The sequence below is a fragment of the Ictidomys tridecemlineatus genome, chromosome 13 (assembly GCF_052094955.1).
Source record: "Ictidomys tridecemlineatus isolate mIctTri1 chromosome 13, mIctTri1.hap1, whole genome shotgun sequence".
Classification (NCBI taxonomy): Eukaryota; Metazoa; Chordata; class Mammalia; order Rodentia; family Sciuridae; genus Ictidomys; species Ictidomys tridecemlineatus.
In genome coordinates, this window is record NC_135489.1 from 12,972,817 (window position 1) to 12,989,776 (window position 16,960).

The 16,960-nt window shown below is 42.5% G+C and overlaps 2 protein-coding genes across 11 annotated transcripts in view; both read right to left on the reverse strand.

Annotated features, from left to right (window-relative positions):
• The window catches only part of LOC120885357 (uncharacterized), a 161,391-nt gene extending 160,802 nt beyond the window's left edge, over window positions 1-589 (reverse strand). For 2 of the 10 annotated variants that reach the window (XR_013429504.1, XR_013429505.1), the window contains exon 1: window positions 12-322. The gene's annotated coding sequence lies outside the window, so the exon portion shown is untranslated. Of the gene's footprint in view, window positions 1-11 lie in introns of all 10 variants that reach the window. The other 8 variants (XR_013429502.1, XR_013429497.1, XR_013429496.1 and 5 more) reach the window with 8 other exon arrangements.
• Window positions 590-4,367: 3,778 nt separating this feature from the next.
• The window catches only part of Phlpp1 (PH domain and leucine rich repeat protein phosphatase 1), a 217,155-nt gene continuing 204,562 nt past the window's right edge, over window positions 4,368-16,960 (reverse strand). Inside the window, exons 16-17 of the mRNA XM_005323086.4 lie at window positions 9,296-9,524; window positions 4,368-6,461 (exon numbers count right to left, since the gene is read on the reverse strand). Of these exons, the coding sequence (XP_005323143.2) occupies window positions 5,328-6,461; window positions 9,296-9,524 (1,363 nt within the window). The 3' untranslated portion in view covers window positions 4,368-5,327. The remainder of the gene's footprint in view (window positions 6,462-9,295; window positions 9,525-16,960) is intronic.

Here is a 16,960-nt window from a genome sequence, read left to right on the forward strand (position 1 = left end):
AGGTGAGTTACCTTGTGGAATTTTCCTTGTGGACAGCAGATCAATTGCTGTGGGACAGGCTGAGGCCCAAAGCAAGGTTTCAAACTGTGAGGAGTGGGAAAAAGTGCCCTGGAGCAAGTGAAGAGGTGGCCTTGCTGAGCACATGGAGGGACTCCAGGCTGGAAGTCTTGTCCATGGTAGACTGCAGCAGAGGAGACGGAAGCCCAGCTTATCTCAAGGACAAGCAGCTGGAGATTTCAAGGCCACTTCTAGCAGAAGTGGGGCTGAAGGGACACATCAGCAGTGTTCACTGCACCAAGGGGCTCGCAGGGGTGGGTGGACGGCAGACCCTCAGAGGGGTTTGCTCAACTCCTGCTTCCTTCCGTGCTCACCCCAAGAGGCCCAGGGGAGACTGGCCAAGGCTGAGAACATCTGAGTAAGCAGAGGGGTTTAGGGTCTGTGGGAGCATGACGATTCTGGGTGATTGTTGCTCCTGGGGAAGTACTGCTCCCTATGCTGCGGTGTCAAATGTGACACTCACTTAAATAAGCTATTTTTTTCCTCCTGAGGTGCTCTAGTAGTTTGTTGAAGGCGTTACAGGTTGTAAGGCAGAGAAAAGATGTTCATTTCATGTGCTTGACTAATTCCTGGCTCACAGGGCAATTTCTATCAGGAGGAAATTGGTTTAAGAACCTCCATATATTAGCTGGGTAGGGTGGCACACACTGTTCTCACTCCAAGAGGCCCAGGGGAGAGTGGCCAAGGTGACCCCAGCAACCCCAGAGGCTGAGAGAGGAGGATCGCAAGTTCAAGGCCAGCCTCAGTTTAGTGAAAACTTCAGCAACTCAATTTCAATGAGATGCTGTCTCTAAATAAAATATTTAAAAGGGCTGGGGATGTGGCTCAGTGACTGCATTAAATCTCTGGTTTAAAACAGACAAAGAAAAAACTCCAAATATTAATTGGGGACCACTTTTCTTAGAGACTCCGAAGATGAAGTGACTGTCGATGAGTTCAGGTCAAGGTCTGGAGGTGTAACACTTGAGGAAACCATCTCAGTCGCCATTGTGACTTCCTCTCAAGCAGGGGAAAGTACAAGACTGAAAAAAAAATGATGCCTAGAAAATAAAAGATTTCAATATGGAGCCAGCCTTACTTCCACTCCTTAGAAAGGGAGAACAACAAGAAGAGCCATTCTAGTCATAAGCAGATGGAGGGCGACCCTCCAAGCGTTCTGTTGGTTGCCCCTTCAGTGCAGATCAGTGTTCTGATCTAGAATGAAACCAAGGGACTGATGAACCCTAGTCAAATGCAGCACCTGTTCACAGGTCCTTCGATCCTGGGCAAGGGACATTGAGGTTGCACTTCGCCCAGCCTTGGGGACCATTTACCCATTTCCTTCTGACAAGTGTTCAGGGATGGAGTCTTCTAGGATGGAGGGGACAATCTGCAGAGCTCCATCTGGCTTCCGACAGTGTGTGGCTGGCTCAGACCCTCAAGACCTCTGGAGGTCAGCACAGTGTCCTCACACCTAAGCCAGGCCTTGCAGACCCAATGCTGGTGACCAGAGCTGAGATCCAGAGCTTCCTGACACTGCAGGACAAGCGTCAGGTGAATTAGGCAAGTGCTCTACCGCTGAGCCACAATCCCAGCCCTGCGTCAGGTGTATCAGGAGGGTAGTGAGCTGCGGAGCCTGCTTCCTACCTCTAGCCCAGAGCTCTGCTTGCCAAATGTAGTTCCTACTTCTACTTACTGATCAGGGCAATGTTTTTGACAAACTTGGTTTGAACTTTGTTCTGATTCTGGTATTGGATGTCACAGGGATTAGGGAGGAAAAAAAGAGGGAAAGCACCATCTTTCAGATACACGGTAATAACAAGTAGCTCATGACAGATGACAATAATGAAAACAAATTCTGCCTATGCTCATTTGCACAATATGTGAGTTAGGGAGATGAATGCAAAGAAACGTTGAAATTCAATGGCAAGAAATGAGAAAAGTCTACCTTCTCTACCCTACATAATCTTTTCCTCTGAGAACTATTTCTGAGAGTTTTTCAACTCTGGTTGCACCTCTTGATGTTTCTGCATGTTAATTTCCCATGGAAAACCGTATCCAGGAATCAGTTGTCATTAATCATAGCACTTTACAAAGCAGAGACAGCCATAAGTGCAATGAACAATGACTTAAGCTTCTTTTGCACATTTAATGGTGGTCAGATTCCTTCCTATCACGTGTCTAGGAAAACAGCAAGAATTATCAACTTGGTTTCTCATGGGAGAGTAGAGGTAGAGCTCAGTCCAGCCCATTTCCACCCAAAGCTAAATCCACCAGCAGGTGGCGCTATGACAAAAGCAATCAGGAGAAACCAGGTTGGATGGGTTGGGTCTCTGGGCCCAAAGACTGAACCTGGCACCCCTCCACAGTGCCAGTACTCCAGGGGTGGCTGAGGGCAGGAGGTTTGGTGGCACGTGGCAAATCCAACACCAACTTCCAGGGCCGTCAACCTGGGGCTTTTTACCAGCAAAACGTTTCTGCCCTGACCTCTTCCTCCTCTCCACTTCCCTTTAAACCTTTCCCAATCATCTGCAGGAAGCAGAGAATACAGCAGGCAGGGAGGCCCTTCTCCCCAAGACCCACCCTATAGATACCATGGCTTCAGAGACTCTCAAATATGAAGCACTTTAACATTCAAAAAACCCACTTCAGTTTTTAAGCAACTCTACACATACTACTAGATGATCTGTGTGAACAGAAACGAAAAATCTTCAGAAAATGATTGGGGACCATGTATAAGTAGGCATAAATGACCATCCATGCCTCTGGTCATTCCACGTGTGCTCATGAAATGACCTTCTCATCTCCCTGTCCTGTGAACCCCAAGTTTCACAGTACCTTCTACACACTACGTGCACAAGGCAGCTTAATGATGAACTTGACATAGAGGCAAGTGCTGAAGGAACTGGGACAAGGGGTGGGGGGACTCATGAAAATACCAACTCTGATTCTCCTGTCCCTTCTTCCATATCGGCTACTCAAGTTAGGAAATGAGACAAGTCCTTGAGATTTACTGGTCCTGGTGGCTGCCCTGGGGCACAGTAGTGGCTTTGGACCCATTATGGAATTCTGAAGTACTTGTTGGCGCAGTTGGCCATACTCAGCAGGTTCTGACCCCTCCAGAAGCGGACGGCAGTGCAGGAGAGTCATGCTGTGGGCCTGGGTCTGCGCCACTGAGAGCACAGGTGAAGCTGAGCTGTTATACACCAAGAAATCAAGAGGCAGGATTGTGAGCTGGAGGCCGGCCTGGGCAACTTAGCCAGACTCTAGTAACAACAAAAAAGGTTGACAGTTACATCCTTCCCAGTGGGGGATCTAAGTACTGAGGAAGTTAGACAGCTCAGATGTCCCGTGGGGAATAAGGCACTGGTGGGAAAACCTGAAGCCTTCCACATCTGCTCTGATCCATGGAGTGGACGAGAACTGAGAAAGGGAGTGGAGCTGGGGCAGGATCCTGAGGGGGCTCTGCTATTGGCTCAGGCAGAGGTCTGCTTATATTTGGGAAATCCAACTCCCAAAGAGGTGGCCCATCGCTCCCTGGTGACTGAGTCTCACCAGGCTGCCATGGGCCAACTCTTCTTCTGTGACCTTAGTGGTTCCCAACAGACGTTATGCACAAGAAGTCCAAAACAGAAATGAAGTCGTTAGCAAGACAAGGCCAACCCAGTGGCCACTGAGTGAGAGGTCGAAAGGCCAGCATGGAGTCCACAAATTAAGAAACTGCCCCATCACTCAACTAGCCAGGTACCAATCGGGGAAGATCTGAGACAGACACGGGAAGTCGGTCCACATGGAACACAGGAGGCAGGAGGCAGTGCAGAGTAGGGACAGAAAGAGTATGCAGTGAGGTAGGAGACCCCAGTCTGCCAGTCTGCCAGATGAGAGTCAGTAGGAACATGGGAGTCCCCGAGGACACCTGATGTGCCCACATTATTTCTGTAGTGGTGGAGAGTGAGCCAACCTGCTGTTTATCTTCAATCTGTTCATATGGCTAGGAGCCTTGAGGAGTAGTGAAAAAAAAAAAAACTGGCTTTATGGGAGGAGAACTGTTCCAGGTGTCTTCTCTATGCAACCTCGACCTACCCCCCTTTAACATCTACCCTACATGACATGAAGAAACAGAAACTCTGAGACCAGCTATTTACACTTCTAGCCTGAAGTCAATTTCATTTCCTCATCAACTGTCATTGAACTGGTTGGGTGTATTTCCATTAAAAAAAAAATCCAAATCAGTAATATCCAACATTTCATCTATTTGTTCCAAACCCAAGCAGTTATGATAATCTGCAAGACACAGCTGGCTGCTGAGACAAAGGCAGATGGGTCCAAACTTGTAAATTTTGTATTTATTATAACAAAAATTATGACATGTCATTTGCGCATTCTGCTTTAATATAACTCTGGTATGTAAATGGTCTAGTGGAACTCTATACAGTCATGCTGATTGTGGCAGCAGTAAGGAACACAATTAAAAAGTGTCTGCAAAAGTCAAGAGGCTGGGGTTGGGAGAGGAGGGAAGTAGGTTCAGGGTCCCTGAGTGCAGGCTCCTCCAGTGGCCTCAGAGCCACTTATCTGAGCAGCAGCACCTGGCCTCCGCACTGCACTGCAGGTGTGTGGGGGTGGGGGCTGAGCAGGGAGGGTTGATCAGAGGGGGAGATGTCAGTTATTCAGGTTGTGTCCTTATGCCAAGACTACAAAACATTTTAAGCATCACTATATAACACTGAGCTATTTACAATAGAAATTTCTCAATCAACTGTTCTCTCAGAGAAAATTAGTGAATCCCAGTGACTTAAGTCACCTGACAGAGTAAAGCAACTCCTAGGAGTTAGTCTCCATATTCTACAAATGTCTATCATTTTTCAAGACAAAAAAAAAGCCTCCCCCCCACAGAGAAATACAGAATTACAATATTATTAAATCATTTAGCAATGGCAACCTGCCCTGCCTTCCAAACAAACAACAAAAAGCCATTTTTAAAAAATATTACATTATCATTAACTGTTTCTCTGTAATATATTAAACCTTTTGTTCTTTGTCTTTACACATCTGATATGTTAGGGAAAGAAGTTAACAAATTTAAATCATATTGGTAAAGCATCACTAGAAGAAAAGTAATCATTAAAAAATAACCAACAGGAAAAGAATCTACAGATTAGCTGCAAAGACAGGTTGGGAGAAGTGGCTGGGAGAAGGACATGGAGTAAAACCCCTGGTTTAATGTGAGCCTGGGAGACTCTGACAACTGTCTTTCCTGGTTAGTTTATTTTTAAAACAGTATTCAGACGGGGTCATAATGGCGTGTCATAACAGTCTGGCAGCTGGTCCATCTGAAACTGCCGCTGTGGCGGCTGCTGCTGTTCCTGGTGATGTTTCATGATTTCTTTGACCTCCTCTTCCAGCTCTGGGGGTATGATAAACTGATCATCAGGATCTGGCTGAGCTGGAGCAGCAAAATAGCCTCCAGGCTTTCGGAGAGGTGCGTCTGTAGCAACCTCTATCACATTGTGGCTTCTTTCTTGGGGCGCTACAGAGCCATTGGCCCTTCGGCGCCCGATGGTCCCCACAGCAGAAAAGTCTGCCTTCCTGGGCAGACCTGGCTCATCTTCATTGGCACTGATGACAATGCCCTCGTCACTGGCCTCAGCTGGTACCTGCAGCAGGTGCTGCTGTTTCTCCTTTTCCTTGGCCCGGGTGCAGTGGATGTCCACTTCCACCTCCACCCGGCTGCCATTGGTGAAAACACCCTCAATGGGTTCTTCATCATCACTGTCAAGGCCGTTGTCAGAGAAGGCGCTAGAGAAAGTGGCGCTGGACAGCTGGCGCTGGAAGGAATTGGACAGACAGACTGGGTGGAGCATGCAGCGCTGCTCGCTGGGGTAGGCAGGGCTGCTCTCATTCAGGGCTCCAGATGGGGGCTCATCAGAGGCAGTAGAGCCCACCTCGCTGCTCATCTCAGAAGTGGAGAGCTCACTGCTGATCTCAGATGCCATGCCACTGCTGGAAGACGGCACTCCAAGCCCATCAGAGGGCCGGTCCTTGATCACCATGTTGACCGAGGGAGGGAAGATGCCTGGGCTGGGTGGTGGCACGCTCCCTCCACCACTGAGCTCGCAGCAGCAGAAGCTGTCCTCCGTGACGCTGAGCTGCACCACCACAGCACTGATGCTGTCATGGCAGCCATAGCTCTGGGCCAGTGTGCACAGCTTCTTGGCAGCTGCCAGGGCATCGGGCACATTGCGCACGGCCTCCACGGCCTCCTCAATGGACAGGCTGTCCCACAACCCTTTGCTTCCCAGGATGAAGAACTCGTCCTGGGGGGTGAGGAGAACGGACTGCACGTGGGGGCGAGGCACCACACTGGGATGGAGGAAGGTGTAGCCCAGGATGCGCGTGGACTCAGTCACTCCGTTCACCTTGCCGTCCTGGAAGAAGAAGGGTTCCAGAGTGAACACAGAACACCCATGGCAACTGTGCAGTGTCCCCCTGGGTCCCCTGAGTGAAGCACCACAGGGAGAGTTCAGGCCTGACAGGGAAGGAGCAGAATACCTCAGCTCTTCTCTTTACTGGGACCACATTCACACTAGGAGGCAGGACTGTCTTACCTCCAAGGCAAGCGTGCTGGCCAGCTCCTCTGAGAGGAGGAGCCTCTGTGAGGTAAGCCAGTCCTGAGAAAGACACCTGAGCCAGGTACCATTCAACCTTCCATTCCTCTCCACTAGTACATGAACCGCAAGTGGGGGAGGTGATGGAAGGCCCAGGAGGAGACAAACACTGGGAGCTCTTCACTGGTGGAGAAAATCTTGTGTGACTAGCTGGGTCAGAAAGCTTATGTTTTGAGAGGCAGATGCCAAAGGAGAAGTGCCAATTCTTATTATTTCCTTGAACTTGACTTCCTGTTGGCAAATGGGGTAGGCAAAGAGTCTCTCCCAGATTTAGTTCAGCTGAGCTCATGCCATTTAAATCAGCAGCCAAAGTTCCAAACCATCTGCCAGCAAAAAGACCTTTACATTGGTTTTTACCACGTGTCTGCTCAGTTCTTTCAGGTTCTCGGGTCCATGACGTGTCCCTAATGCCCCTGGTTTTAATACCTCTTTCCAGAGAAGGCTTCATGATGTCAAATGCAATTTTTTTTAGTGTGTGTCTTCCAGAAGAGCCTCTTCCTTTCCACCCCTACCACCTGCCTTGACTTGGGCTTTGCAAGGTGCTTGCCTATTCTTAGGGTGCTGTCCCCAACTCCTCACACAACCTCGCCATGCCACCCTTTTAAGAAGGTAGCATTCTTAGAAGTAAAATTAGTCAAACAGAGCTTTAAGCATGATTTTGAATTCACTTGACTCTAGTGATGGAATCTGTCCCTAGAGTGTGGATTTGACAAGAACCACCCTTGCTCTTCTGCCCACACTTAAGAATTCTCCCCATCAAAACCAATGGTTCTGTGTATTTGTGTGTGTGTTGGGAGCACACTTCAAGTGCAGAAGTGAAAAATGAGACCCAAACCCCTCATTGTTGAGCACTCAGCAATGCAGACCAAAGCGATAAGAGGAAAGGCATAGAAAACAAGAGAAAAGGGCTGACCTACACACTGCCTGCTGATTCACACAGCAGAAATCCTTCCCTTCCGATCACACTGGGCCTATTGCTGAGCACTGAATTCAACACATTCTGTACAATATTAGCTGTCTTTGCTCCTAACATAGTGTCTACTATTGATTTTAATCCGCCTTGCTCCTAGGATAGAGAACTAAATTCACACTCCGACTCATTTCTACGGAATCTCACAGTATTTCTATAGGCCCTTACGATGTCTATCAGAAGTCAGACTTTTTACTATGGAATTAGCCTAGGTGTCCATCAACAGATGAATGGATAAAGAAAATCTGGTATATGTACACACGGAAGTTCTTTTACTTAGACGTAAAGAAGAATGAAATCATATTATTTGCAGGAAAATGGATGGAACTTGAGACCACTCTGTTAAGCAAAATAAGCCAAACTCAGAAGGTCAAGGGTTGTTATGTTTTCTCTCACATGTGGAAGCTGGAGAGGAAAAAAGGACAAGAAAGGTGGGAGGGGATCTCATGAAAATCCAAGGGAGGTTAGTAGAGGAAAAGGACTGGAGGCAGGAGGAGGGAAAGGACAGGGAAGTGCTGGGGAGTGATGGTGACCAAATTATATTGTTATACTGCAAATCCTACCATTATGTTCAACTAGAATGCACCAACAAAAAAATGTGGGAGGGGAGAAGGGGGGAAAACACAGCTTTTCTCTACTGGATCACAAGTTTCACTAGCCTGCCTTGAACTACACATGGTTCTGTGGATCTTACTGACAATGTAAGACTAGAAATTTCTTATGGGCAGATTTGTATCTGTCGGGATCACTGCTGTACTGCCTATCATTTTCCAGCTAAATGAGAGGTAACTGACACTGCATGGTGAATTAATAAATGGAGCAGAAAGAACTACTGGAGCCCATTTTGGAAGTTTCACTAGTAATGACCTTGATAGGCTATAGATTTACTCCAGTGTTTCTCAACAAAAGCACTATTGCCATTTGGGGGCCAAATAAGTCTTTGTTGTGGGAACTGTTCTGTGCATTATAAGATGTCTAGCAGCATCCCTAGCCCCTAGACACAATGGGCCAATGGCACTCTGCCCAGATGTGACCAAAAATGTCTCTAGATATTACCTGGTTTTCTGTGAGGGGCAAAACTGCCACTGGGTGAGGCCTGAACCAAAATAACAAGTAGTGAACATGTAAACAGACATGTTATGATAGGACAGATACACTAAAATTCCCACTGTACAGATGAGGAAATTAAGGCTAAGAAAAGCTTAAAGGTCAAAGCTTGCAAATAGCAGAGCTGAGATGTGAAACCAGCAGTGTGATTTTAGGCGAACCCTTGATCACTCAGTCAGCACCTCTGAAGATGGGCTGTGAGGACCAAATGAGATCATGGCCATCAAGCATGATGGCAACTGGCATTTCATTATTCTATCCCTTATTCCTTGTGTTGATATGTGTAATGTACATTAGTCCTTGGAGGGTATATACATTCATTGTATGGTATGTATAGATACCATGAGATATTTATTTTGTGAAACTATAGACTTAGAACTCTAAATTTTAACTTAGAATCATAATTTTAAGCCAACTTCAAAAATGTCCATTGAAGGCAAAAGCTCCCTTACTGGTTTCTGCCATGACCTGCTGGTCACTCCTCCCACCATTATGAGGGAGATCCCTCTCTCCTCACCTCAGTGATAATGGCCTTGTGCTGCTTTATTCTCTTTAGCTCTTCTTCACAGCTCATGACATAAGACCTGGACAGAGGCAGTGGCTTTCCATTTCGACAAAGAACTGTTTGGCACTTGCCCACATTAGCAGAGGTCAAGGTGAAGGATCCTCCTGGGTCCACAGGGTCATGCTTGATATGACAAAGGACAGCAGCACCTCCAAGTTTCTGCCCAGCAGTTCCAAGTTTCCTAGAATCCAAAAACAAGGGGTGAAAATTCAAACAACCCATCACGTTTCAGTTTTACTAATTCAATGGGAAGACTGTACCACTGGACAGGGCCAGGAGGGAGAAGGAAACTGGAAATTTGACTCAGCTTCTTTCATCAAAGCACAAACCAGTGAACTTCTCAGAGGAAAAGAGACCTTGGAACCTGACATCACACACACTCACATCAAGAGGCATCTGATCAAAACTAGGGGGGAAAGTGTTACTTTTTCATTAGAAGCCTTAAGAGTTAGTCTGGAATAAAGGAGTCCTGAGACCACTGTGAGAGTCAGCTAACCCCATGTCAATCACACAGCCCCTCCAGCACACACACTTCAAAGACAGCACGAAATTAACAGTTCCTCACTGTTCCCAGGAGGGGAAAACTGAAGGGGTCACTTAGAGACGGCATGAACTCAAGAGGCCACACACAGCTGCCCTTCAGAATAACCTGGCCACCCTCTCCCTTCTGAAGGATGCTGGCTGGTATGAGCTTAAATATCCAAGTGCTCCTGTTTTCGCCCTATATAGCCAAGACTTTCTGGACCAGAATTATCTATATTAGAAAGTGTACAGAAAGGCCATCTGGTAATCAAACACCAAGTGCTTATGATCTACTCTTTTACTTATGACTACTAACTCAGATTAATAAATACATGAAGCCCTTGCAAATTTTGACACTCAAAAGTAGCATGGAACTCCAATTATAAGCCCTGCAAATGGTAATTCCTCCCAGGTCTCTGCTATTTCCAAATGGTACAGAAGCAAAAGAGTTAAGGAAAAACACTACCCTGTTTCAGCAAGGCAGACCCTCAGGTACTGTCAACTCCTATCAAACATCTAAGTGAAGCAATTGGTAATAGTGGCTGTGAAAACTAGGGCTGCCTACTCACATGTATTAGTAGATCAAGCACAAAAGAACATACAGTTCCCCTAAGGACTGAAAAGCTCATCACAATCTTGTACCCTGTTAACAAATAAAGAAAATAAGAGGCACACAAAAAGCCCTGGAGATGGGCCGACAATTTGGGTCACTACATTCCAATTTCCCAACATCCACAACCAGATTTGGCTTTAAGGCCCTTCCAAAGCAGCTCTACTTTCTTCCTTTTAAAGGCAGACAGATTTGTGAAAAGTGGAGCTACTAATCAGAGTTTGGGGTCCTCAATTCTTATATTTTATTCAGTGCTTGAGTTATAAAGAGCAGACCTATTGGGAGGTTACAAAGGATGTATATGCACGCGCATGTGAAAATGCATGTGATACATCTCAGTTTTTTTCCTAGAACAAGTGTGGCTAGCACAACAGAAGAAATGACAGAGAAGTAGTTCAGGATGTACATAATTAATATGTTCCGAGAATTAAAGGATGACATAACAGAGCAAATACAGGCAGTAAAAGATCATTTCAATAAATAGCTACATAAGCAAATACAGAAAGCAAAAGATTACTTCAATAAGGAGATAGAGGTTCTGAAAAACAAACAAACAAAAATCCTTGAAATGAAAGAAACAATAAACCAAATTAAAAGCTCAATAGAAAACATCACTAATAGATTGGACCACTTGGAAGACAGGACCTCAGATAATAAAGACAATATATAATCTTGAAAAGAATGTAGATCACACAATAAAGATGGTAAGAAACCATGAGCAGAACATTCAAGAAATATGGGATAATATATAAAGAACAAACTGGGATAGAGGAAGGCATAGAGTTCCAAACCAAAGAAATGAACAATCTATTCAATGAAATAATAGCAGAAAATTTTCCAAACATGAAGAATGAACTGGAAAACCAAATACAAGAGGCTTATAGAATGCCAAATGTACAAAATCACAACGATCCACACCAAGGCACATTATAATGAAAATGCCTAGCATACAGAATAAGAAGAGAATTTTAAAAGCCACAAGAGAAAGGAATCAGATTATATATAGAGGGGAAACCAATTTGAATGTCTGCAGAATTTTCAACCCAGACCCTGAAACCTAGAAGATCCTAGAACAACATATACCAAGCTCTGAAAGAAAATGGATGCCAATCAAGAATCTTATATTCAGCAAAATTAAGTTTAAGATTTGATGAAGAAATAAAACCTTCCACAATAAACAAAAGTTAAAAGAATTTACAGCTACAAAGCCTGCACTACAGAACATCCTCAGCAAAATATACCATGAGGAGGAAATGAAAAACAACAATGAAAATCCACAGAGGGAGGTATTACACTAAAGGAAAAACTAATCAAAGGAGAAACCAAGTCAAGTTAAATACCAAAAATAACAAAAATGGCTGGTAATACAAATCATGCCCCTAAATATTAATGGCATAAACTCACCAATCAAAAGGCATAGACTGGTAGATTGGATTTTAAAAAGGCAATATGCTGCCTTCAAGAGACTCATCTCATAGGAAAAGATATCCATAGACTGAAGGTGAAAGGTTGGGAAAAAACATACTACTCGCATGGACTATGGAAACAAGAAGGGGTCTCCATCCTTATATCAAATTAAGTAGACTTCAAGCCTAAGGTAATCAAAAGGGATAAAGAAAGACATATACTGCTCAAGGGAACCATATATCAACAAGACATAACAATTATAAAGATATATTCCTCAAACGATGGAGCATCTACATTCATCAAACAAACTCTTCTCAAGTTCAAGAGTCAAAGACACCACAACACAATAATTCTGGATGACTTTAACACACCTCTTTCACCCCTGGATAGATCTTCCAAACAAAAGCTAAACAAAGAAACTACAGAACTTAATAATATAATCAGTAACTTAGATTTAACAGACATATATAGAATACTTCATCCACCAACATGCAAATACACTTCTTTTCAGCAGCACATGGATCCTTCTCTAAAATAGACTACAAGTTATGCCACAAAGCAACTCTTAGCAAATACAAAAAAGTAGAGATACTACTCAGCATTCTATCAGATCATAATGGAATGAAATTAGAAATCAATGATAAAATAAAAAATAAAAGCTACTCCAACACATGGAGACTAGATAATATGCTATCGAATGAACAATGGGTTGCAAAAGACATCAAAGAGGAGATTAAAAATTCTTAGAGGTAAGTGAGAACACAGATACAACATATCAAAATCTCTGGGACACTATGAAGGCAGTACTAAGAGGAAAGTTCATTTCATGCAGTTCATTCCTTAAAAGAAGAAAAAGACTTCTTCTTTTAAATGACCTAACATTACATCTCAAAGCCCTAGAAAAAGAAGAATAAATCAATACCAAAGCAGCAGAAGACAGAAAATGATTAAAATCAGAGCTGAAATCAATGAAACTGAAACAAAAGAAACAACTGAAAAAATAGACAAAAGAAAATGTTGGTTCTTTGAAAAAATAAATAAAATTGGCAAACCCTTAGCCATGCTAATGAAGAGAAGGAGAGAGAAAACTCAAATTATTAATATCCATGATAAAAAGGAAATATCACAGTACAGAAATACAGAAGATAATTAGAAACTATTTTGAAAATGTGTACTTCAATAAAGTAGAAAATATTGAAGGCATTGACAAATTTCTAGAGTCATATGATTTGCCCAAACTAAATAAGGATGATATACACAAGTTAAACAGATCAATTTCAAGTGACAAAATAGAAGAAGCCATCAAAAACCTACAACCAAGAAAAGCCCAGGACTGGATGGATACACAGCGGAGTTCTACAAGAACTTTAAAGAAGAACTAATAGCAATACTCTTTAAATTATTTTGTGAAATAGAAAAAGAGGGAGCACTTCCAAACTCATTCTATGAGGCCAATATCACCTTGATTCAAAAAACAGACAAAGACACATCAAAGAAAGAAAACTTTAGACCAATATCTCTAATGAACATAGATGCAAAAATTCCCAATAAAATTCTGGAAAATCGAATACAAAAACATCAAAAAGATCAAGTGGGGTTCATCCCAGGGATGCAAGTTTGGTCCAACATACAGAAATTAATCAATGTAATTCATCACATCAGTAGACTTAAAGAATCATATGATCATCAATAGAGGCATAATAAAAAGCATTCGACAAAATACAGCATCCCTTCATGTTATGTTCAAAACAGTAGAAAAACTAGGAATAACAGAAACATATCTCAACATTGTAAAAGCCATCTATGCTAAGCCCCAGACCAACATCATTCTAAATGGAGAAAAATTGAAAGCATTCTCTCTAAAAATTGGAACAAGGCAGGGATGTCCTTTTTCACCACTTCTATTTAACAAAGTTCTTGAAACACTGGCCACAGCAATTAGACAGATAAAAGAAATTAGAGGGATATGAACAGGAAAAGAAGAATTCAAATTAGCACTATTTGCCAACGATATGATTCTTTTTTTTCCTTTTAAAACTATTTTTATTTATTTTTTTATTGGTTGTTCAAAACATTACAAAGCTCTTGACATATCATGTTTCATACATTAGATTCAAGTTGGTTATGAACTCCCATTTTTACTTTACCTAGAAAATCCAAAAACTTCTAGAACTAGTAAATGAATTCAGCAAAGTAGCAGGATATAAAATCAACACCCATAAATAAAAGGCATTTGTGTATATCCATGGCAAATCCTCTGAAAGAGAAATGAAGAAAACTACCCCATTTACAATAGCCTAAAAAAAATACTTGGGAATCAACTTAATGAAAGAGGTAAAAGATCTATACAATGAAAATTACAAAACCCTAAAGAAAGAAATCAAAGAAGTTCTTAGAAGATGGAAAGATCTCCCTTGTTCTTGGATAGGCAGAATTAATATTATCAAAATGACCATACTACCAAAAGCACTATAGAGATTTAATGCAATTCCAATCAAAATCCCAATGACATTCCTCATAGAAACAGAAAAAGCAGTCATGAAACATAAAATTGATCTGGAAAAAAAAAAAGACTCAGAATAGCTAAAGCAAACTTTAGCAAGAAGAGTGAAATAGGTAGTATCACTATACCAGACTTTAAACTATACTACAGAGTAATAGTAACAAAAACAGTATGGTATTGGCACCAAAATAGACTTGTAGACCAATAGAACAGAATAGAGGACACAGAGACAAACCCCCATAATTACAGTTATCTTGTATTAGACAAAGCATAAAAAACATATATTGGAGAAAAGATAGCCTCTTCAATAAATGGTGCTGAGAAAACTGAAAATCCATATGCAACAAAATGTAATTAAGCTCCTATCTCTCACCATGCAAAAAACTCAACTCAAAGTGGATTAAGGACCTAGGAATTAAACCAGAGACCTTGTGCCTAATAGAAGAAAAAGTAGGCCCAAATCTCCATCATGTCAGAGTAGGCCCCAACTTTCTTAATAAGACTCCTGCAGCACAAGAATCAAAATCAAGAATCAACAAATGTGAAGGATTCAAACTAAAAAGCTTCTGAGCAAAAGAAACAATCAGTGAGGTGAAGAGAGAGCCACAGAATGGGAGCAAATTTTTACCACATGCACATCAGATAGAGCACTAATCTCTAGGATATATAAAGAACTAAAAAATCTTTCACCAGAAAACCAAATAACCCAATCAATAAATGAACCAAGGAACTGAACAGACACTTCTTGGAAGATGATATACAATTAATTAACAAATACATGAAAAAATGTTCAACATCTCTAGCAATTAGATAAATGCAAATCAAAACTCCTCTGAGATTTTATCTCACTCCAGTCAGAATGGCAGCTAGTAAGAATACAAACAACAAAAATTGTTGGTGTGGATGTGGGGGAAAAGGCACACTCATACATTGTTGGTTGGACTGCAAATTAATGTAGCCAATATGGAAAGCAGTGTGGAGAGTCCTAGGAAAACTGGGAATGGAACCATCATTTGACCCAGCTATCCCACTCCTTGGTTTATACCCAAAGGACTTAAAAACAGCATACTACATGGACGCAGCCACATGATTCATTGTTTATAGCAGCACAATTCACAATAGCTAAACTGTGGAACCAACCTAGATGCCCTTCAGTAGATGAACGGATAAAGAAAATGTGGTATATATACACAATGGAATATTACTCAGCATTAAAACAGAATAAAATCATGGCATTTGCAGGTAAATGGATGCAGATGGAGAATATAATGCTAAGTGAAGCAAGTCAATCCCCCCAAAAAACAAATGCCCAATGTTTTCTCTGATATAAAGATGCTGATTCACAATGGAGATGTGGGTGGGGAGCAAGAGAGGAATAGATGAACTTCAGATAGGGCAAAGGGAAGGGAGGGGAGGGGAGAGGGCATGGGGGTAGGAAGAATGGTCAAATGAGATGGACATCAGTATGAAGACAAGAATGATGTGACTCTACTTTGTGCAAAACCAAAGACATCAAAAATTGTGCTCTATATGTGTAATATGAATTGAATTACATTCTGCTGTCATATATAACAAATTAGAATAAATAATTTTTTTAAAAAAAGCATGGCTGGTAGTTAGAACACTCTCTGGAGTGTTACTGCTTGAGCCCCAATCCAGGCTGTACAACCAACCAGCTCTTAGGGCACTTTGCTTCACCTCTCTGTACCTCAGTTTCTCATCAGTAAAATAAGAATGGTAACAATACCTATCTCACTGGAAAAAATTTATCACATGTACAGTATTTGGAACAATGACTCTATATATGAAGGGCTTGCTAAGTATTAGCTCTTACCATTGTTCAACTGCTAATTGTTCATGCCCACTGGGAATCTGACACACGAGGTGATTCTGGCAGCAGAGACCCACTCTAGAACCCCTGCATGAGTCTCTGCAAGAAGAACCATTCACAACTCAGATACAACTCTGAAAGTTACTGGGAACAGCCTCTGCAGCAGACACTAATACCCTAGTTACAAAGCCACTTCCTCTGGTAGATGATCCGAGGAGAGGAAAAGCAGCAAAAGAGAGGTCATCTCTGTTACCATGAACTTTGGAGCACTAGGACACTCTTCACTTGAAGTCCCAAAGGAGCAAGGGTCTGTGGTCCAGTATTTATAGACCGGCAATTCCTGTACAACCTACAAATCCCTTAAGATGACTAAATGAGCAATTCCTTGGATGAGGGAGACTAGATTTCAGTCCTAAGGATCCAAACAACAATCCACAACTCCTGGAGCTTTGTGGCAGGTGGAAGTGCCAGGCAACACTGAGGACTCTGTTAGCAATGCTGTCTTAAACATCAAGTAAGGGGGCAAAATAACAAAGAATGCTTTAACTCCTGGTCAAAATTCCACAAAGGAAACCATAAAGATCAACAAACTGGGATAGAAATGGTACATTTCAATAAGAAGTCCAACACCAGTCCATTCCAGCCTGTGGAGCTCATGTGATTGTGGGGAGGGTGGGTGTTGCAAACACTGAAAATCTAGAAACAAAACAGGCCTGTAAGGTCCAATTCTCTGAGAAACTACAT